Genomic DNA, 24,091 nt, shown 5'->3' with positions numbered 1-24,091 from the left:
GTCTTTTGCTAATACCGTTTCATCAACTGGGTTTTCCTGTGTGCTCTGCGGTTGTTCTTTCCATTGGCGCTTCTTTGCTTGGACGAAGCGACAGGAGTGTGCGCTCTGCTGTGCAAAATTTCCTTCAAGAAACGCAGCGACTCCCATTATAATTTATTTTCCCTGCTCTCAGTCAGTACGAAATTGAAACATGACAGACGTTGTATATTAATATACACATTAAGCCATTGTCCCGTCTTCGATCTCCAAGTTAACAGGACCTCTGTTCTTCATCAGCCTACATACTATTCCTATTCCTTTTTTTTTTCAAAACGTTCCTGTATCCAGCAAGTAACCGCCTGTGTCTTGGCCACTCCACCGCACTGGGTATGTGCCAGCATTGTTTGAGGCAAACCAACCAACCAACTTTGCGAGTGCACGTCAGTGGATGAAGATCAACGTCAGTAACATCCCTATGCAACCCCCTTGGTTTCCTTTTCTGGCGGTTCCTGGTAAGACGTTCACTATAAGCTCGCCTGATGACTTGCTTGAAAATATTCACCATTTCCTCGACGATGAACTCATTTCAATAGTAGTTGAAGAAACAAACTGCAACGCTGCTGAGAAGGCGAAGGGCTACCGCCCGTGTGAGCACTCCCGCGTCAAAAAATGGGTGCCAGTGACTAGGAAGAGATGTGGGTGTTTCTTGGTCTCTTGCTGTTGCAAGAATTTTGGTGGTTGATGAATGGAAGGAATGGTTTTGGTGCAAGAGCTGCAACAAACTGTAATGCGCGATCCCTTGTTTTAAAATTTGCCACACTGTCCCAAAGCTTCCTCGGTGAAGCAATCAACTGTTTGTCACCACAACTCAGCGAAAGAGTGAAGAAATTACCAGCAGGAAGTTGGTTTTCTGTATTGTGAGAAATAATAAACTTAAATATAATAACTTGACTTCTTTGCTTCAAACATTTTTTACAGATTGAATGAATGCTTTTTATTGCAATAATAATCGAAATCAAGAATAAAAATATAAGCAATTTTGTTAAGAAATTCGTTGATATAACAAAACGGTGAAGGGGCTAAAACTCTATTCATGCAATTGCCAACTAGCCCTTTTTTTTTCACATTTTTTTCTCAGGGCGCGGCATGGTGGCATCCCTTCACCACTAACACCTTTTGCAGCCACACAGTGTGACGTGGCCATGCCATGCATGCTGGTGGTCCGACGCAGCGGGGAGCATAAAATGTGTAAAATTTTTTTTTATTACTCCAGGTAATAAATCAGGGGGGTGCAGGTTACGTGAGGGCACAAATTACCCAAGTAAATACGGTATTTGGAGTCAAGGTATGAATATAGTGTGATTTTTTTTTTTCCAAGTGTTTCAAGGTAACTACAGCTAGCTCCACAATCAAGCTTGAAAGCCACTAGGAGAAGCCAGCTTTTTAAAGACCTTAAAGACTGCACTTGCAAGCCTGTGGCTTGCAAGTGCAAAGGAGAAAGTGGCAACGGATATGGAAAGACATGTCCCTGAAAAAAAGAAGGTACTGAAAGGGTTTTGGGGGACCTTCGGCTATGATTGGCATGAAGTTTGAGACTGCATTATAATCACAGTGACATTTCTTTTAAAATTCTCCGGAGTTCTCAAACTACTCCATCACATGATATTTGTTCAGATAAGGTAGTCATTTTTCCATTACAATGTAACTCCTACTGATGTCTGTAACAACAGCATCAAAAATTAGAATCTGACCGCTAACATACAATTCTGCGAAAAATGCTTAAATCTGCCATGTTTCACAGAATCCCGGGGAACTATGGGCTTATCTTACACATACCCTTGGCCAAAGATGAACGGCCTTGAGAAAGTTCAGAAACAGCTGATGAGCTTGCAGCTTATCTTCGAGTTGGCGGTGGATGAGAAGCGATGCCGAGCTGACAGTAACACTACCACCTGGAAACTGTAGCTGCGTCCAGCGTGGATCCATGACCGGCACGCCGTCCATCAGCCAATAGCCCAACTGTGACACACAGGTGTCCAGAGCAGAGTCTAAATCCCTGAATAGCTCCACAGGCCTCGGGAAGATGTTGTTTACGATTTCTTGACTCTTCAGCTGCATTGCAGAGAGGCAAAGATAGATGTGAAGCTTCAAGGAATTGCAATGAACCTGAGTTCAGGTCAAGGTATGTGAAATTTCTCGAAATGAAAACAAACATTCATGATGCCCTTACACGCAGCACTTGCTCATTTGGCTTACAGTTAGGTTAACAATTAGGGTTACACCCATAGGAATTCACGTAAACAAAAGTTTTTAAAGCAGTTTTTTTACTTAACATTGCACCTATGACATTGTCCCTTCGTAAAGAAAAAGCAGAGTACATCCTAGATCAAAATGGGGAAGTTTAAAATGCCATATTAAAGGCAATGTATTTTTAAAACACAGCGATACTTGCATGCGGGAGTCACTTCTGGTTCAGGCTACTAGGCAGGAGTGCAGCCCATACAACAAGGCAGCCGTTCATTGACAGTTGGCAAGTGCTTATAAGGAGAGTGCCACAAAGTGTACAATGACATTTCAAAGTTGATATCTTTTTAAAATGTCTCCATAAATGTGTGTTATTATGCAGGACATTCCCCTCCCAGGAGCTCTGTCAGCTGGGTGTTTCTCCAAATTACACAAGCTTTTTGTGGAGTTGAACATGTTGTCACTTGCGCTACATTTGCTTACTAACACAGTCATTAAAACTAAAGCATAGACAGCCCTACATGAAAAAGCATCCTCAAACACCATGTCGCGTGTGCTACATTTGCTTACTAACACAGTCATTAAAACTAAAGCATAGACAGCCCTGCATGAAAAAGCATTCTCAAACACCATGGCAAGCGAACAAAGGCAAACCGCTCACTGTAGTATACAATGGCACAGACGATACCCCCCTGTTGCCTCCGGCATCTGTGAGCGCCTTCTATTTTCGCAAACACAGTGTTGGTCTATAGTTGTCACACCGCACATCTGACACATTTTCACATACTCCACTTGTAATGATAACCTATCCCTATCTTGTGAAGTTATGCTGCACTTGGCTGTACAGTCGACTGTGAATAATTTAAACTTGAAGATACTAGGGGTGTGCAAACATTCAAAATTTTTGAATATCAAATAAAATATTCTTCTATTAGATGTGCTGAATGAATCAAATAGTGAATATTCAGATTTCTAACTGTTTTCAAATAACTGACATGAAGTTTACATCAGGCACGTCGTAATTTTCTTTGACACCTTGTTTGAAAACACGGCCCACTCCTTTATTGCATAGCATGCTGTTGTGATTGGCCTGCGCGTTCAGTGCTGCCATCTGGTCCATCCGCGTGGTGGCATCCATAATGCTCAAACGTATGGCCGCTAAGACTGGGGGATATGACAGCGTTCAGCCATGTTCAGCAAACACTGCCTTCATGCCCGATATCAGAGGCCGTGGCTTATAACTCTCATCCCTCTTATCAACTGAGATGCGGCGCTAGTTTACTCGCCGTCACCGTCAGTAGAAGAAGGTAATCTCCCAATGTGCTAGACATGATGGCCCCAGAGTTAATATATTGACTTCGTGCTGCCCGTCGAGATCACGGCTACATCGTTTGGTTTGGCTTTCTGTATGGGGCTTAATGTCCCAAAGCAACTTGGACAATTCCAACCCCCTGGAGTTCAATGTGCACTGACATTGTACAGTACCAGGCCTCGAACATTTCGCCTCCACAGAAGTGTGACCACTGCAGTCGGGATCAACCCTGCATCGTTTGGGTCAGCAGCTGAGTACCATAATCCCTGAGCCACCACAGCAGCAGTAAGCTGCTGCATCTTTTGACAGTTACAACTTTAACTAAAAGAGTTATAGTGCTACTACAAGTACTTCGCTGATTTACATTATTATCAGTTTTATAAGAATATTTGCACAAGTAGTAAATAATCGTATATCATTATTTGATTCAGTTCTTTCATTATTGCATTCATATTTGATTCGATTTCAAAAACATACTATTTGCACACCCCTAGAATGACCTGAAGATTTGTTTAAAATATTCCGAGTTTATACTTAAAAACTTACACAAAGTTTATATTACTTGGCAAAATATGCAGAGTATATACACTTGGTACTGACAGGGCCAAAAGCTTCTGTTTGAATTAAGAGAGTTCCAATTGCCAACAGTCCACTAGCAGGTTCCACAGTTCCAGAAAACTGTATTTCAATAAAATTTCAATCACAGCAGATTTATTGGTCTTGCATTGCAATCCATAATAACTGACTGCACATGCAACATTACAACGAAGGAAATGCTACAAAAATGTCAATGCCCATGTCCTGTATGTAGGATGTGGTTGTTTATTACCACACGTCACATAAATCGCGATTTACCAGGATATTTTATATACCAGCAAGTTTGTTGTCGCTTACTGCCTGCTTGAGTTGAAATTGATGAGAAACCACTGTTGCATGCAAAGCCAGCCCCAAATACGAGCCTAACCGGATACAGTAGAATCTCAATGATATGATTCCGGTTAACACGAATTTGGGGATGATACGAATTCGTAAAATGTCCTGGCCAGAGTGCATTGTGCACAATGTGCATAAATTCGAATGTCACGAACAACCCCTCCCCACCCCACTGCGGACAACACAAACGCACAAATCACTGCCGCACCCTCAAGCACAAATTACTTGCTGCCCGTACGTCGCCGACGCCGGAATCACCAGTCACGCGGTGCGCAACGTGAGTAGTGAGAGGCGGCGCGTAGCTGAAGTCGCGATGGTCAGTTGCACGGTACATGCTGCGAGCAGTTAGCGGCAGAGTGTGACCAGCACAGCGCAAACGTCGCGAGTCAGCGATGACACACGGCCGTAATGACACCCCGCCGGCTGAAAACAAATCTGCATAAATTCTACATACGAATTTCCGACAATACGAATATTTTTCATGACCCCGTGAAATTTGTGCGATTGAGATTCTACTGCAATACAGAAATGCTGTCATCTGCACGGAGAAGAACAGAACAAGTGTCACAGCAAGCATAGTAGAGCTGGTGTTTTCATCATCTTCAGGCAAGCACAGGCACTGGTCCAATCATTCAGCTGGGAGTATATCTCAGTGGCAAGCTTTATGCACCAAAGCAGTTCTGGAATGCCTCCATATAACCCAAAATTAACTGCCTCGCAAATAAAATAGGATTCAGAACAGGATCTCTAAAATACTTCCAAGCATTGGCATATGTACAAACCATAGCTTCACAGCAAGAAGCATTTTTTAAGTAGATAGCTATGCATGAAAATCCCCATGTTAAAAATGTAAACATCAGTGTAGTGTAGGTCAAAATTTCCATCACCCATGCAGACGGCCATTATTTACTGTCATCATCATCAGCCTACATCCACTGACAATGGTATTATTTTACAACATTTTACCAAAATGCAATGCAGAAGGTTATGTAGCAATATACTAGGAAATCCTGCAGTGTAGCAGAGTGTACAATGAGAATTTTCACTAGCTACGCCCTTGGAGTAGAAAAAACAGAATGCTTGCCGCTTGCCATCCACTTACCAGCTCATTTTGGCAAAACAAGGCGAATGCTGAACGCAGCTTGTGTAAATTTCTTTCATCAACACTGATCCCCTGGAATGGACAATGACAGTGAGAGTGAGAGATGTCGCACAGAAGTATGTATACACCTTCGTGCACTCACGGGATCAGCTATAAGCATTTGCTGCTGGACTACAAAGGTAAGAGCCTCATGAAAGGTGCATAAGCAGCTATATGTGATAAGACCAGCAGTAAGGTCACTCTGATAATACCATATATAAGGAACGATAGCAAACATCTTACATATTATGGCGAAATGACATGTTTTCACAACTCTCAGAAATAGCGGAGCTAAAGATAAAGATGGCTTTCAGAACTAACAGCAGCTGCATCACAAGGTATACCAAGTCAAGTACTGAGTACTACATTTCCAGCCAACCACAGAGCCCCCAGAGCAAATGCACACTATTGAAAATGTGTCCCAGCTGGTTTGTAGTAGAGACCTCAAATATTTAGCCCGTCCCCCTATTGTTGCCGATGGTAGTGTGGAAGGCCTTGCGAATGACAGAACTGGAGAGGGTATGCCCCGGTACATATTACATAATTTATTACAGCGCTGTTTTTCTTCTTAAGTTTTGATTTTGGGTTTCCATGTGCAGCGATGTCAAAGGACAGTGGCACTTTTGCTGCTCCATCGTCTGCTGTGAGCGCACACAGCCTCTGGTGGTTCCGTGTACTGTCCTGTGCCACACACTGAGAAAAACGAACCAAACAGTAGGAACAAAATGATGCTGCAATAAATTACCTAAAGTTCAACCAGGCATGTCTCCTCCAGTTCTCCCATTTCTAAGCCTTGGCACACTGTTGTCGCCAACAGACAGAAACTTAATATTTGTTGCAAATACTTCTTCAACAGAACTATACACAAACAACAGTGATTATTGAAATGGCCTTTACAGGAACTCTCACTAACTGGAAAAGATTTATAGCAAGGAAGGTAACGATGATCTGAATGACTAGTGATGAAGCAGTCATCAAGTGTTAGTCCACGCGCACTTTTCCTAGATGCAAAGATATTGTACAGCTCTCACATTGTGGTTAAATCAGGCTTAGAAAGCTTTAAACAAGTTTGCCTCATGCAAGCTGCATGTCAGATCTGTGCTCAAACAATAGTGCTACTACTACTGAGGGGAAAAAAAAAATGAAGTTTGCTATGCACAGCTCACCTCCATCGTCTCATCATCAGCCAGCGAATATGGACACTCCGGCATGAGTTCCATGGCAAGGCTGAAAGCAAGGCATGTGACACTATAAGCACTTGCGGCTAGATTACGTGGTAACAGCCTCATGAAAGGTGCATAAGCAGCTATATGTGATAAGACCAGCAGTAAAGTCACTCTGATAATACCTACTAAAATATATATAATATTTTGTGCTTACGAAACATGGAAATGGTGACTTCGGAGCCAAATGCGGCAGGACTTAGTGCCCATCGCTTCCCACGACCGCGTCCCTGATGGCTGCCATCTCGGTTTTATTTGAAAGCTGGGCCCCTTCCCCACTGTATTACTCCCTACTGTGAAATATCTTTGGAATGTCCGAATTCTGCTGTTTCTTTAGGTCTCTACAACGACCTCCGAATGGCTTGCGCGTGCACTTCAAATGTGATGATTTGATGGTGCAATTTCAATTAATCATATACCATTAAATTCATAAATAACTAAACTGTGAAGCTATGCTGTTTTTGTCTGGCTTAGTCAAACATTTCAAATTTTGTGAACCATGTCATTAACTATGCTTCTTAAATATGGTGCTTGTACAAAAATTTAACAATTTTATAAGATTATATGCTTCATCAACAATATAATTAGCATTGCACCAGATGGCAGGCCTTTGGCTACAGCCTCATTTCAATCCAAAACAATAAATGTAGAAAGAAAGTGTCTTAGCGACCCTTAAGAATTTAACTACTTAGGCTTGTTATTTTCCTACAATATGGGACCTAATTGAGCTATACTGAAACTAATTATATTTTTGAAACTAGGAAGAAGGAACACATATACATACCCAATTTAATTACGATATCTTTAATAATAAAAATGGCTATTTCAAGACCCGCGTATCTCCCTAAGTGCGCTCAGCGTACCAATGTTCTGGCTTATTTTGCTGCTCATGATGCAACATTCTTCAACGTACTCCTTCATGATATAGTCATCACTGTAGCACTGGGCAAGGCATCAATGTCTGAATGCGAAAATTTCTAATGAAGGATCACAAGAGACAAATGCAATGACTAAAAGTAAGTGACACCATGCAAACAATTAAGAATGTTAAAAGTACAAGGATTGGTTTGGTTTATGTGGATTTAATGTCTCAAAGTGATTCAGGCTATTAAAATTAAAAGGAAGCACGCACTTATTACACACTTATACTGTGGACCTATTGAGAGGTAGTCATGCGAGTGCTCTTTTTGTCCTCCATGAGGCAGTGTCGGGCTGCTCCAGCCTTGCAATGGGGTGACCTAACACCACTATGGATGCTCTCTCTGCAAGGAATTTCTTTTTTTGCCATCTTACTTTTGCAAGAAAAAATGCATGTGCAATAATAAATAAAAATGAACTAACTGGGCTGTAAATTCATCTAGCGTTCCAGGCAGCTGATCGAAAAGTGATACTCACTACTCTTGAAGACAAACAGCTGCTCACACGAAGTGTCCTATGAAAAAGCACTTCTCGAAGATTGGTTTCATACGAAAACGTACTTCCCAAAGATCAGGCTCTGGTTCTAAAAGTGGGATCAAATTAATCTGACCTTGCGAGATCTTCCAATTCTGTGGAAGTCGCAGGGAAGCACCATTTTCAGTAATAGCTGTGAGATAAGTGCTCTCAAAATGACTTTGTCATTCAACTTTCTTGACTGATTAAAAGATACTGGCTGCTTGCTGCTAAACTTCGTCCACCCTCTTCAGCGATCGGTGCTTTTTGAAGGTAAACGACAAATGGCTAGGCTGAGATTGATCATAAATCGCGTCAGTTTTTTCTTCAATGCAGATGCATCCTTGTTTATCTTCTTGACGTCACCATTGATGATGTCTCTATTCCTTTAGGCTAAGTCATTGCTTCAAGCTTAATCATATATTTTGCGTGGAGGATAAAACAGTACCACACCAATTAAACGCTCGGAAGTTCGATGAGAATAACACTTCGTGATAGGGAGCAGCTGCATATGCATGAGCAGTCGTGGTTAACCGTGCTGTTCATGACACCTTTCAAATTTCTCCTTCATGGATATCAACTGGTGAAGGAGAATGACTAGCCATTACTGAAAGCAATGAATGGAATGATGTGTCAAGAAAAAAAAACTACCGGATGCACAGCAAAACATTCTACCTCCACATCCAATAAGATGCTTGCTGTTGCCCACGCCGCATGACTGCCACGATGGCGGAAGCGTCAACTGCAGTGCTCTCACACTCCCTAGGAGCAAGTCGCGCCCGGCTCCAGCTGAGAGTTTTGAAACTGAAGTATATCCATAAACGTTGACTTGCATGAGAAGAGACCTTGCCAAAAGGCTAGTGCAGAAGAGCGGAACTCACGCGGCACGACGTGAAATCAAATGCCGAAGTGCAGGTAGCCCTAGCTGCACTGACAAATAAAGAGCGAGAGTGCTGCACCACTTGAACTGGTGCAGAAAGTGCAGCCAAATTGAGAGGACCTTTCATGTTCAGCATGCAAAGGAAGCATCAGCCCTGCAGCCACAAGGACAACAGGTGTTTTCAGTTTTGGTGAAAAACTGCACGTGCAGCTCCACCTAAGCAAACCTGAACATGACCATTATGTTCAATTTTGATGCAGCCAGTTTCACTAACTGCCCAAACAAGGATACAACATGTAGGTGGTGCATCATTCACAGTGACATGCACATCTGCATCCACGGAGTTTTTCATACATTCTATCATTAATTCAGTTGCTTGTGGCCAGCCCAGATCAATGCATGAGCACAGCACAGCCATTTCAAGCCTTTGAGCAAGTCTAAAAATGCAAAAGTGGCACTGCTGAGCACACAACTTTACATCCTGTAAGCATAGCAGTACAGTAAAAGGTCATTAAATCAAATTTCAAGGGACCGGGAAAAATGTCTGAATTATCCAAAGTTCAAATTATTGAATTACCTCGAAAATACCAACAAGAACCACTTGCATTACGACAAATTTATTTAGTAAAAAAATTGGGCAATGGTTGCCTGCTTTTGAGATGAGAACAATGCGACAAAGACTATATTTCACATTTCAATTAAAACCTTATTGCGTGCACAGCAGAACTGCTCCAAAACGGCAAGAGCCCTCGCAGCATCCTTCAGAATGCGTTGCAGTAGCGGTAGAGCTTCACAAGTGGCTGTGAGAAGGCTTCATCTATGGCTGCTAGATAAGACGTGTGGCCGTGCTTGTGTGTGCAAACAGCAAATGGCGTGTGACAAGTGCGCAATTTTGGCACAGTAGAAGAACCATGCAAATGAAAGAGTGAAGCCTGTGGCGGCGCCAATCGACATCTAAAACTGTGAACAGCTGAGCTCGGTTGGATGGCTGATGCGTGGCCTATAGCTGTCGTCGATGTGGGCTTGACGCGAAGCTCCACAAAGCGAAGCCGAAAACTACACGGTCAGACAATTCTTGGAGACGGGTTCGTCCAGTTTTCGTCACGACTGCCATTGCATGCATGGCAGAGGTCCGTCCGCAACTCTGCAGCATGCAGCTGTTTTGAGTAGGGCTATTGTGATGACGGCTTGCTGTGTCGGTCATTCCTGGATGCTGCCTCGGGAGCCCGTTTGAATTAATGCCCGAATTAGTGAGCGTTCGACGCCACAGACTTCCATGGGTGCTTGCCGAGACTGCATCAGCAGTTCAAATTAACCAGATTTTACAATTGATGAGTCTCGAATTAATGAGCTTTTACTTAGATATGTGGGGCTTAACGTCCAAAAGCAACAAATGGGCTACGAGGGATGCCATAGCAGAGCGCTCAGGATTAATCTAGAACCCCTGGGGTACTTTCACTGAAATGTGGCTGCAACACTTAGAATTTGATCCTGTGATCTTGGAATCAGCAGCTCAGCAACATAACCACTAAGCCACCACAGCAGGCACATCCTGCAAGCACTTATGAGCAAATAAACTCCCTGTCAACCCAGTGATGTTCACTCTGTATCAAAGAAAACTGAGAGAAAACAAAAAAAATAGCAAAAGTTTCACACACAAAGGTGCACTGACCTTGCATCACGTGCGGTTGCATGGACTGAACGAATGCAAACAATGCCGTTGACACGGGAAAAGAACAATGGTGTTTCCTCATAGCAGCCTGCAAATCAAAAGAACGAGAAGCACCTGTTGCTAAAAAGAAGTGGCAGAACCAAACACCTACTGTCATTATTTTCATCATTTAGAAAAAATGAAAAGGAAGATAAGGTTTGGCACATGTGGCACAGTTTACAGCTGGTGCCACTGCAAGCACTGCAGTAGAAGTGCATATACCTGCAACAATTACAGTGCTATTGTTAAACGGTGAAGAGAGTGAAAACACACAAAGAAAAATGCATGACTTTTCCTGCTGTTTTCAGCACTAGTATTACTGGCTGTACTGTGTGCATCCAGACATGGCATGTTGCTTGATAACTGTAGCAGCAACAAAAAACTTGCCATAAAAAGAAACAGAAGTCTGTTTATATTCAGGTCAGCTCTTGCACTTCAATGCAGATTTTATTACACTGATAAGCCAGCCCAAGCTGTTGGAACTAAATATTTTGCGTGTCTCATTGGTGCTGTCGTCTCACCTGCTCCTAGAAGCTTGTCTTTCTTGAACTCAATAACATCCAGGTCACCCACATCGCTGCCAGCTGAAAAAAAAAAATGTATATAAACCTGCCGACTCAAGCAAAAGCACACTATTGACTGCAGACCTGGCATGCAATGTTTAACTAACCGTACAGCGGAAGACATTTAATTTCAAATACTCCCGTCGAACCTTAGCCTTATTGTTTCACTCTTTGCTAAGGTTGGAGCTCATCAGAAAACAAGGAACACAGACAGAAGTGGATGGCAGTATATGTAGGAGAAACTGGTCATTGCATTAATGACCTCCTTCGTGAACATAAACGCAACGTAGAGAACAAGAATGAACAAGACGAACTGCTTGTACTACATTATAACACATGCAAACATTGTACACCACTCTTTGAAAAGTGTTCTTTAATCAGCATAGGCAAGGATAGGCACACACAAGAAATCATTAAATTCCGTCAGTTGACATTTAGAGCTCATGTAGTTATGTTCCTCCTCCTCACAAAAAAAGAGCTTATTTCAAGAGGTTGCCATATATAGACCTTCTCACAAACCCCGGAAAAACCGTTTTTATTTTTATTGCGGGAAAAGCGTTGGGGAGCTTAATCCTCCAACTCTTCCTGTGCCACGAGCACAGTCCAGTGCCCAATAAGGCAGCGCTCCTTGGCCTGTTTATGAAAAGGTCTATCATAAACTGATACCAACTAGCCGGCCTCAACAAGCTAACAGGCCAGTGATGTAGCATCACGTCGTGCTTTACTGTACAGTACAGCATCCATGATATGATCGCGGTTGATATAAATTTTGGAATGATACTTCCATGATACAACTGCAGTTCATATAAATTTTGGAATGATACAAATTTGTAAAATTCCCTTGCTGGAATGTGTTGTGTACAATGGGCAAAATTTTGAATATCTGGACACTCTCCCGTGCTACAATAGCAAAAATGAATGTGCAAGCTGCGACTGCATCCGTGAACGCTCAGTGCTGTCCGCACATCACCAATGCCACTATTGCTAGACATGCAGTATGCAGCGTGAGCAGTGAGTGGCAGCGTGCAGACCACATATCGCCAACGCACTACGATTTAGCGATCACCGATGTTGCGAGTGAGCGGTGGAGCGTGGCCCATCAGATGTAAATAAGCCTGCGCGAATGCATCTCTCGTCCTTCTGCAGACGGGTTTTGTACGGTTTAGATGATATGAGTATTTTCCGTAACCCCATCAGATTCGTATTACTGATCTGTAACCATTTCTTTTTTGTAGCGATAGCTACTTTACTCTAGCATTTCGAGCCTCCAGCGTGGCGGTGCCGTGGCCACTGTGCCGCTGCCACGTGGTCACGTGGTTGGTCACATGGTGCGTGGTTGGTCACGTGGTGCAGAGCAGCTGCCAGCGGCGCGGCGCGCCAGCGAAACTGAGTGGGAGGGGGGAGAGAGTGAATCACGTCATGGGACGAAGATGAAGAAAGAATGCCCAGCGAAACGGAGCGGCGAAAGACTGACTTTGCAATTCGAATGAGCGAGTTCGACTTGGCCAGCTGTGGCTATCGCGTCACTGCAGGTTTAACCAGAGCTAAACCACAGACAAATTTGTTTTCAGTCAGGACAACCGCACCACTCAATGTACCAAAGTCACTTTCTTCGCTACTTTTCTGGCACTTGCAGTCTCCCCCTCCTGGCAGTTCTTTTGCCGTTTGCTTGATCTAAAAGAGACAAAAGTAATAAACTTATGCTCGGAAACCCTCGGTGTAACAGTCGAGCCGTCTCAAATAGAGCGCGCACATCGCCTCGGGAAGTACCAGGAAGGCAAATGCAGACCTGTCATTGTTAAATTTGCACTTTTCAAAGACAAACAGCTCGTTCTGGAAAAGGGGCCCAAATTCAAGAATACAAATTATGCTGTACGAGAAGATTTTTCGTTAAAAACACGAATATCAAGGAAACACCTACTTGATTTTGCGAAGTCACAAAACGCCACGTATAAACTTAGCGTAGACAGACTGCACATCGGTGACGTCACCTTCGTATTTGATGTTGCATCTGGGAGCGTCACTCGATCTACAAGATAGCTCACAAGGGAAAAGATAGCTGGTACAATCGATCATTCAAACTCTACTTGTCGTAATCACACGCCATCACGATTACACTTATCATGCACTAATATGCGTAGTTTGCTACCCAAACGTGTTGAACTATGTTCATACCTGGATAACAGTGAGTGTGACATTTTAGCATTAACTGAAACGTGGCTAAATCCTGATATTTCTGACACTGAGGTACTGCCCGATACCAACGAGTACATAATCTTCCGCAAAGATAGAGAAAACAAAAGAGGAGGAGGTGTCCTAATAGCCGTCAAGAAGCGTATAGCATCTCATCTTGTTAATTTACCCAGTCCCCTTGAGATTATATGGATCTGCATTACGTCATCATTCGTTAATTCAATAATAGGTGCATGTTACAGACCACCAGATAGCTCCGCTGCTTTCATATCTCACTTGCCCAATAACCTCAGTGCCATAAGGACCAAGTTTCCTAAAGCTAATATATTTCTGATGGGGGACTTCAATTTCCCGGACATTGACTGGTCTAACCTCACCTCTGACTCTCGCTGTTCTAAAGACTTCATCGACTTAACTTTAGATTTTTCTTTAACTCAGTTAGTAAACCAACCTACACGCGGAACGAATATTCTTGACCTTGTTTTGACTTCATGCCCCGACAATTCAAGCATCGTCTCTACTAGTGAGGGATTCAGTGACCATCTGATTCTTAATTTTGCAGTTAGCATTCCATCACATACGCGGCATCTAACGTCTAAGCTCATCTTCAACTATAAAAAAGCTGATTGCAAAGCTCTTAACGTTGGTCTGCAAGAATTTTGCTCCTCGTACCTTTCCACTTTCTCTTCCCGTACCGTCAATGAAAACTGGACCTTATTTAAAGAAAAGTTGCTGTCATTAATGGTTGCTCACGTACCACAAACTTCATTTCGGGTCAACATTTCTAAGCCATGGTATCATAGGTCACTTCGCACAATTAAGAATAAAAAGAAGCGCTTATTTAAAGCAATGAAAAAATCTGGATCTCCCTCTCTGAAACTGCAACAGAAAGACTGCGAAAAACAATACTGCCGTGCCGTTCGTAAAGCGATACATAAATTTTATTCTCATGATCTTCTATCCCTTATGCGCAACAACCCTAAAAAATTCTGGCGTACAATATCCCCAACTAACACTCATACCCAAATCGCTCTACAGGACAATACCGGAAATTTCATTACTGACGAAGAAAGTGCGACTATCTTTAACAATTATTTTACTTCAGTGTTCACCCATGAAGATCTTTCTAACGTTCCTGCCACCGCCGAAGTCGACTACAGATATATGACCCCCATCGAATTATCTGTTGAAGGCATCGCGTCACTTATCAAAAACCTTAAAATGTCCACTAGCTCTGGTGTTGACGGAATCAACGCCAAAATTCTTAAACTCACTATAAACTCGAGCAGCTTAATCTTGTATCACATTTTTCAGCAGTCTTTATCTACAGGTGAACTTCCGTTTGATTGGAAAATAGGCAAAGTCATCCCCGTGTTCAAATCCGGAGACAGAAGTAACATCAGTAACTACCGACCTATATCTTTAACCAGTATTGCATGTAAGCTCCTAGAACATATCATTGCTTCAAATGTTGCGCAGCACCTTGAACAAAACCGCTTTTTTTTACCCTCATCAGCACGGTTTTAGAAAAGGACTGTCATGCGATACTCTACTCATGAAATTTACGCACGAAGTTCTGACTAACATGAATGATAACCAACAGACTGATTGCATTTTCATCGACTTTTCTAAGGCTTTTGATCGGGTAGCACATTGTCGTTTAATTGCCAAATTCTCTGCTTTAAATATCGACTCATTAACGCTATCATGGATTAGAAATTTCCTCTCATTTCGCAAACAATTTACCAGTATAAATAATTGTTCATCCTCTCTCTCTGAAGTATCGTCCGGTGTTCCCCAGGGCAGTGTCCTGGGCCCGTTACTATTTTTAATATATATTAACGATCTGCCAACCGACATTACCTCTAACATCCGTTTGTTTGCTGACGACTGTATTATTTACCGCAGAATTTCTAATCAAACCGATCATATCGCTTTACAGAAAGATCTAGACCATATAACAAACTGGTGTTCCATGTGGCTAATGCCGGTCAACACTGATAAGTGTAAATTAATGACTTTCAGCCGTAAACTTTCAAACTCTTCTTTCACCTACTCGCTCTGCAGTAATCATGTGACAACAGCGTCCTCATATAAATATCTCGGCATTCACCTAAATCGAAACGTTTCCTGGTCGACACACATTAATAAAATTACAGCTAAGGCTTCACGAACCCTTGGATACTTAAAGCGTAATCTTCATGGTGCACCATCTGACACTCGAAAACTAGCCTACCAGACGTTTGTCCGCCCACAACTAGAATTTGCATCACCCATCTGGTCACCTCACCAAGCGTATCTAACACGTAATCTCGAATCTATACAGAACCGTGCTGCACGCTTCATCGCTCGTGATTATAACCGGCATTCCAGCGTCACTAAGATCAAGTTATTGCTATCACTTGAGTCTTTAGAATCACGTCGTACCGTAGCCCTTCTTTGCTTATTTCATAAAATGATTTTCAGTCTTCACAGTCACACATTACCTTTGTCACGGCCATGTCGCACATCTCATCGCCTCCATAATCATAGCAGCTTTACGCGTATTTTTGGTCATACAAAAGCATTCAACATGTCTGCTCTCCCACGTGCCATAAACTATTGGAACAGCCTTCCTGACGATGCTACTAATACCAGAAATCCTGCTACATTTCGTGATAAAATAACCGCAATCTTCGCCTAGTTGTCTCAGTTCTGTGTATTCTTGCGAAAAATGTTTTATTGCTGCTTAGTGTGAACTAACTTGTGCACTTTTTAGCCTTTCTGTCAAATCGTGTTCCATTTCCATGTTGCCACATTTTGAAACACGTAATTATTGTGTGTTGTATTACTTTATTTGTATTCTTCTGAGTGCCTCTTGCTAACTATTGTATAAAGTTTTTCTTCTGTCCTTTTTTTTTGTGTTTTGTGTTATTTTGTGTTTTTTTTTGCGCTGTTCTCTAACTTCTATGTACTGCCCCACTCACACAATGCTCCAATGTAAAGGAGCCTGTGAGTAACTTGAATAAATAAAAAAATAAATAAATAAATCTGCTAGGTAAGACATCTGTTAATCACAAGCTTGCTCGTGAAGTCTGAAGGAAAGCCACCAGTAACCTGTTTTCAGTGCATGCGCACAATCTTGTTGCCCCAAAGAATGCCGAGGAATTCAATATGGCCTAGTGAATGGGCATATTTCGTATTGCTGACAGAAGCCTGTCAGACGGAAAAATGCATCAACTGCATACTCACACATCACACAGTAGACTTTGGTGCCACTGTACACAAAGCTGGAGGGGCACATTGCTGATGGAAGGACAAACTTGTAGCTCAGCAGTGCTTCTTCATCCTTCTCCTGTCAGAAAAAGAGTGCAATTCTTTTCAACCTTATACCTGTGGTTCAGCATCCAGTTATTTTAAGGGGAGCAAAAATTCATAAAACTACTGCCACAAAAAGTCCACTGCAATATGGAGAGGAGCAGAAAGTTGTTGAGATACAAATGAAATGATGGTAAAAATTACCACCGGCATGTGCGCTAAGTGACAGTGGAAGTATAACATTGCCACAACCAAATTGTTGCGATATTGTTTTTCAAGGGCTGCACCGCTTGCTCATATATCTTTTAACAGAAGGGTTGCAGTTCTGGAAAAAAGAAAATTGCATTTTCATTTGCAATGTACACTTACTTTTCTAAATGACTATTCCATTCCTTAATGGTGCAACAAAAGAAAATTTCTGCACATATTGGTTCAGGGACGATAATCCAGAATCTTGAAAAAACAGTGATCAGTACACCTAGAAACTAGCAAGGCCTATGTGAGCATGCTTCTTTATTAATTCTCATTTTTTTATTCAAAATTAAAAATAGCAGCTTTAGCTGCAATTTCCCAATATCAACAATGGAAAACTGTGTAAAATAAAGAAAGAAAGACTACACACTAAAACACAGAAATGAATTCCTCGGATGAATAGTACAACTGGCACATATATGAGCAAAAGAAGAGCAAAGTACAAAATAGAAAACAGCAAACATGACCCAAAAGCAGCAACCCAACATCCACCCATAAGGGGTGCTGAATCTCTAAGCAACTGACCGTATACTGCTCCTGGAAACGAAGCACTGTGAAGTCCGTGAAGCTGGCTGGACAGTCGGCTGGTGAGCCCAAGCTACGAACATCCACAGTGCCTAGAGAGAAAACAGCAATAAAATGTTGGTATGTACACAATGGTGCTGCCATCAGCCAACACACAGACAGACTGTTACCCTATTCTAATAAAACTAGAAAAAAATCCAAAGCAAAAAGTTGCCCCTCAAGATGCGTTACACACATCAAAGCCATTGTATGTTCAGCTGCCTCACTTAGCACAATTTGCAGACTGCAGTCAGGCTGAAGGTGTCAAGCTCATATTGCAACTATTACATACACACACCCTAATGGGAACACAAACAAAACTAATAATTCCCACAGTGCCTTTTCAGCTGAACTGTAAAGTTTAAATCACCGAAAATATTTCTGTAGAGATATTGGGACGAACAAATCATCAAGTCATATTAATTGTGTAGTTTAAAATCTTGCTACAGCTATGACATTTCAACATATATGCCAATATAGCAGGTACTAGTAGTGCACAAAGACAAGGACAGACAGGGAAGTAACGAACACAGCCCCGAAATAACAGACACTTGCTAGGCAGACAGCTGTGCATATGTCCTCCAGCTTCAAAATCTCAGTAAAAGCTCACAAGACAAGAATATGTTTCATGAGGAGTTTTGAAAGTAGTACAGTCAAAATAATCGGCAAAAATCTCACCAATGGCATAGTAGAGCCGTTGAGAAACATGGGGATTCAGGGCAGCCATCAAGATTGCAACACCATTCCTGTGCAGGAAAGAGTGAAAAATATGCAGCAAAATTTGCAAAATCGGTCATTTGGGCAACAAAAACAAGACAAGAGCAAGCTTCAATGGTTGGGGTGTACGAATATTGGAAATTTAAAATGGATAGCTATAGTTGTGTGGCGTTTAATGGCACAAAAGCTACTATGGCTATGATGCGCGAAAAACACAGGGTTAGGGAAACTTAGAATAGATAGCGACTATTCACTATTAGATTTGTTTCGCACTGTACTTCCCACTCTACTTGCACTATTCAACTCCTCTAAACAATCAAAAGTTACAAATTTTGTTGTTCATCTACACTTGCTGCAATACATCGCGACATAGTATCGACTGCCAGCACGGGAGCTCGACTAAAAGCCAGCGCGTGGTAAGCTAGGCCTTGATAAAATCAATGTGCTGAGGGCCAATGAGAGCTGCCTGAATTGGCACTGTCGCTGCAGGCTTGTGGGTCAGAAAACGAAATGCCCCACCGCACGGCATGTCACTGTGTCGCGCCACGATGTAGCGTACAGCTGGCTGTGAGCCTTTCGTTTTAAATCACTATGATAAGAGACACGGCACGCACGCAGAAGCGGCCTGGCTTGTGGAGGAAGAGGTGCAAATGCAGAAAGCGTGCTCTGCTGTGGTTGTTTTGCGGCGATCACTCTCAATTTTTGCCAGCGAGAATCTAGAAACTGCACATCTCAGGACAGAGAGGAGAAGAAAAAACCACTCAACAAACACATCTGGCTCAAAGCCAGCCAACCACAGAACATAAGGCGTGGCCCGGGCACTGGGACATCTAAACGCGTGGTTTTGTTCATGCGTTCAGGCCCATCACGGGGCTTGCAGCCCAGTGAAACTGATAAACAAGAACTAAGTGGGCTCTGTGTTGTCGTGAACACAACATTTCAGGCAGCATTCCACAACCAGTGCTCAGGTTGCTGCTGCTGTGTCTGTTTCGCAAGCCATACTGTCGCGCTGCCAGCAGTACATTAATTACGCCTTGCCCCTCCGATAATCAACCCCTGAGATCCCTCCTCCAGTAAGGAGGTTTCTGGCCATCTTATAATGCTTCAAGACAGCACTCAGTAAGCTCCTTTGTCACACGAGCAGTAGGTCAAACTGCACGACATCACAATTCGTTTTCTAATGACGCAATTGTTATCCAAAGAAACGTAAATAATGCATTAGTCTAAAAAATATTTGTTACTAGTATTACTGCTATACAATTCCCCTTCCCTTAATGCCTGGTGGGCTTGAAAGGATTAGTAAATTATGCTGAAGACAACAAAACAAAATATTTTTGGAATATTGTATCTTGTCATTGCTGTGTTTTGTGGAAAAGCATTTCTCTTTAGTTGGAACTACCAGTACTGCCATTCGAAATTCAAAAATATTTTATTCTGCTCACGTCCAATTTTCATTATTCGTATTCGCTCCGGAGCCAAAATTTTATTCTTGCACACCTCTAGTCGACAGAATGAGGACGAAACTTACGATGGCAACTGCATGTCGATGCACCATGCCTTCAGGTGCATAGGTAAAGTGTTGCTGCCATTCTGTGCACGGGAAGACAAGAGAGAAAAATTAGGATGCCAAAGTCACCTTAAGAGTGGAATGTAACAACAGTAGAAGCAATGCTGCTGCTACATGTTTCTGTGTCTGTGTAAGTTCTTAAACCACATACACAATGTGGTCACTGTATCTTTATTGGCACACACATAATCCTGCACTCAGTGAGTCTACCAAGAACCTGTTCCAACCTGTTTGTCTCGCCCTTTCCCAGGTGTCTCGCCCTTGCCCATTGTTTTTCAGTTTTTAATTTTTGCGCCATGGTCCTGTGATCCTGTGACATACATCAGCACCCTCTCAACTAACCGACGACTTTTGTGAGCAACGCAGAATGCGAAATCTCATGACGTGAGGTGCCATACTGGGCAGGTGGCAACTGAATTTAATTTAATCAAATTAATTTAATTTACACCTGCCATAGTGGGCGGGTTGTGATGACGTCACGTCAAGTGACCAAGGTCACAAGGTCACGTGACCTTGTGACCAGGCCAATCAGAACAACTTTAAAATGAAACATAAGTGCATTAGAGTACATGCACACAAGAGCATATGGAAAAAAAAGCAAGGGCCTGCCTAGCACAATTTGTTGCTGAAAGAATGTACTGATAATGTCTGCAATCCTGCAATGCCTGCTAATTATTTTACCACAATCAGGGATACCCTCACTAGTCCAGCCACCCACCCTGTCTGCTATCACCTGCTCATCACTCGATAAGGTCATGAATGAACAAGACGACACGTAACTTGACAATGCCCAATGCGGACTCCCACCTCAGCGGACTTGCTCACTGCTGGTAGAAAATGCTGAGACTTCACTGCGTAACACTGGCTGAGGTGCACACACAGGAAAGAGTTTTAAGTGTGCCTGCGTTATCGCTCGCGCCCATGCCATGCCTCTGCTTGTGGAGCGAGAAAACGCAGATACTCTTTTTACTGCATTAAAAGTATATCCCATGTCTCCATAAAAGAAAACTGTTGCAGGTGTTGTCATTCCCAGCTTTCATGGACATCAACAACAAGTGTCATTTGGCTGCACCAGTAGTGAGCAACGTGTCACTCAAGGGGGTATTTTAAACTTATAATACTAGTTTAATTTATGGGGGTTTAACATCCCAAAGCAACTCAGGCTACGAGGGACGCCGCAGTGAGGGGCTCCGGAAATTTCGACCACCTGGGGCTCTTTAAAGTGCACTGACGTCGCAGAGTACACGGGCCTCTAGAATTTTGCCTCTATCAAAATTTGAATGCCACGGCTGGAATTGAACCCATCTCTTTTGGGTCAGTAGCCGAGCGCCATAACCACTGAGCCACCGTGGTGGCTAATCTTATCATACTGAGAAAGCCAGACGGTCCCAAGAGATTCTGTGCAAACATGGTCATTTTCTACGTCACTTCAAAATCTGCCTATTCAGACAGATTTTTGACTATTTAGGACAGTCATAGAAAATCAATGGGATGCACCGAACATTCGAAATTCGTGCGGTGATTTTGAGTGTTCAGCGTCATACAGCACGTGGTGGCAGCCATGCAACCTAAATGTGTTTATTCAGATTTTCTGGGCTTGTGACCAGAGTGAAGGAGTGCTAGAGGGAGAGGAGATAGATAATTATTAGCCTCCCCTTTGTATCGGGGTGGGGATAAGTGTCACCTAGCAATTAGTTCACAGCGTGGTCAAAATCTTCACATAAATTGCCAATTTTCTTCTCATTACTTCCCAAGTGTGCAGCAATAGAACCTTTAACAGGAGCGAGAGAAACTAGAGCTCGCAGCATGCCGCCGCCGCCGTTGGAGTGAGCAGAGTGCAAGACGGAAAGGAAGAAGAGGAGGTACGCAGAAGCTGCGTTCCTAAATCGGAAAGGCGCATTTTAAAAGGGGAATATTGAAAGCGAATTTGTTAACAAAATTAAAAGCACATTGCTGGCAAAGAAGTGCCGCATGACACTAAATGATCACCTGTCAATTTTTGCTTTGTTTTTGGCCCTCATGCGAAAAAAAAAGAAGCAAAGATGGCCATCATGTCACTCACTTCTCCTGTGTTCTCTGCAAACTTGCTCGCATGCAAAAACGAGGAGGAGGAAGAAAAACTTTAGTAAACAAAAAAGAGTTGATTGAGGTGGGGTCCTTATTCCAGTGCCCCACTGGCTTTAGCTGCCCTGCGAACCTGTCGGATAAGGGCCCGTTGGTCCTCCAGGATATTGCTGGTCAGCAATACCTTCCACCACTCAAAAGAAGCGCTTTGTGTCAATAGATTGTTCGGTTTGGCCCCACATCTCCACAAAATGTGATCAAGTGTGGGGTGGGCCTGGCACCATGGTCATCTGTCGGCATATAATTTCGGGTGTATGGAGGTTTGGGAAGGTATTCTCTGTATCTGCCACCATGAAAAGGTGTCTGCAGTGTATAATTCCCTGTGACGTGGGAGGGAGGTGTCTGCGCTAAAGACACTGACACTCGAGATATTCGTTATAAGTGGAGGGTAGAGGAGTAAAAGCGGGCATGGTGGGTGGCCGCGCTCAGTTGATGATGCCTCCAGCTAGAGCATGTGGCCTCTCATTTCCCTCCAGTCTCTCATGGCATAGGGTCTAGGTGATTTGGTGGAGGTTGGTGAGGAGAGTAGTGCGCATGGATCGGTCTCTCACAGCGTCTTCTCATTTTTGCGACGTTGCCAAGCATGTCACAAAAACAAAACAATGCTGTGAGAGACTGTGTAGTGGTGCAGGTTGGCTCCCTGGATTTTTTTTCTTGTCCCCTTTGGCCTAGGAAAGTTTCCTGATTCTATACAGGCAATAATTGTTCGATTACAGCAGTCACCGTGAAAACAGCACAGAGCACATGCTGCCTCCCAGAGACTGCTTCTCCGGCAGACGCAGGAAGCTGTCGCAAGACATAGAGGACATTTTGTGCATGCTAAACTACCGCGAGTCACAATCGCGGGAGTCAAAAAGTTTCAGAAATTCTAGGGAAGTGTGTTGCCGCTTGCAGCAAATGGTAAAATGGGGGAGACAAAGACCTAAGAGTCTTTCACGTGATCAGATTGAAATGAACTTGCGTACAATTCCACTGTTCCAGCTTCACATTTCCCAGCTCGTACATTTTATTTTTAACCGAACTCTTGTCACAAGTGCCACTACCGACAAACAGTGGTTCAGGTCCCTCAGCCTGCTGCAAATGCACTTTTTATTCGCCTATCTAATGACCACTGGACAAATCAACAAACCTTAAAACATTCTTGTATTGCCCCTTGCTATGTATGCGCCCTGCGCTCAACTTTTTGTCTGCTCATCTACAGGACATTGGACTTCTTCACTAACCTGCATCCCCTTCGATGTGTATTCACCCCAATTCAATGACTGCATAATTGTTTATATAAGTTTCCTTTATTTAACTTTAAAAAATTTTTTTCTGCACCCTTCTCTTACAACCTTCCCTCCCCAACACAAAGTACCATGTCAGTGCTTTTCAGAAGACAGGTAAAATCTCTGTTCTTCACTGACACCCTCTGTCTCTCCCTCCAGAGTCCGCCCCTTTCTTGGTCGACAAATGTCCACCTCTGAAAAATTTCTGGGGAGGTCCCTGCACAATGATGCAGTGCCAAGTGTGTACTGTACTCAGAAACGCAATTCATCCTCTCAATTTTCAAAATCTAAAAACCAGAAACACTGAACCCCAAGTATGGACACCAGATAGCATTATTAGAAGAAAAAAAAAGAAAAGCAATGTCTTGATGGCGCCAATAGGCTCAGCACACAGTTTCGGTTACGAGGTCAGTAGTATTTACACAAGATCAGCCTCAACAAAACCACATGACTTTTGATAAAGCAACCAACACTGGATTTCATTTCATTCTCACAGTGACACATCAGTCGCTTTGTGCATCATGCTGAGAAGTGCTGAATGCTTAGATACACACCCAGACTGTCTCGTGGAACTGTTCCTTCATGCACCGGTCCAGGTCACACTCGCCACATAGCTGAAAAAGATGACACAGATTCACCACTGTGCAAGGAATTAAAAAAAAAAACGCACCAAGACTTACTATAGAACAATT

At 42.9% G+C, this 24,091-nt stretch overlaps 1 protein-coding gene across 3 annotated transcripts in view; it reads right to left on the bottom strand.

The window, feature by feature from the left end:
- The window catches only part of LOC144115270 (nuclear pore complex protein Nup133-like), a 144,638-nt gene that overhangs the window by 49,959 nt on the left and 70,588 nt on the right, over window positions 1-24,091 (bottom strand). For all 3 annotated transcript variants that reach the window (XM_077649577.1, XM_077649578.1, XM_077649579.1), the window contains 10 exons: window positions 23,954-24,013; window positions 19,969-20,030; window positions 18,402-18,469; window positions 17,685-17,776; window positions 16,842-16,944; window positions 11,376-11,438; window positions 10,816-10,903; window positions 6,776-6,836; window positions 5,571-5,642; window positions 1,816-2,091 (listed from right to left, as the gene is read on the bottom strand). In XM_077649577.1, coding sequence (XP_077505703.1) covers window positions 1,816-2,091; window positions 5,571-5,642; window positions 6,776-6,836; window positions 10,816-10,903; window positions 11,376-11,438; window positions 16,842-16,944; window positions 17,685-17,776; window positions 18,402-18,469; window positions 19,969-20,030; window positions 23,954-24,013 — 945 coding nt within the window. The remainder of the gene's footprint in view (window positions 1-1,815; window positions 2,092-5,570; window positions 5,643-6,775; window positions 6,837-10,815; window positions 10,904-11,375; window positions 11,439-16,841; window positions 16,945-17,684; window positions 17,777-18,401; window positions 18,470-19,968; window positions 20,031-23,953; window positions 24,014-24,091) is intronic.

The sequence above is a fragment of the Amblyomma americanum genome, chromosome 1, assembly GCF_052857255.1.
Source record: "Amblyomma americanum isolate KBUSLIRL-KWMA chromosome 1, ASM5285725v1, whole genome shotgun sequence".
Taxonomy (NCBI): Eukaryota; Metazoa; Arthropoda; class Arachnida; order Ixodida; family Ixodidae; genus Amblyomma; species Amblyomma americanum.
This window is presented reverse-complemented; position numbering and strand designations above follow the sequence as displayed.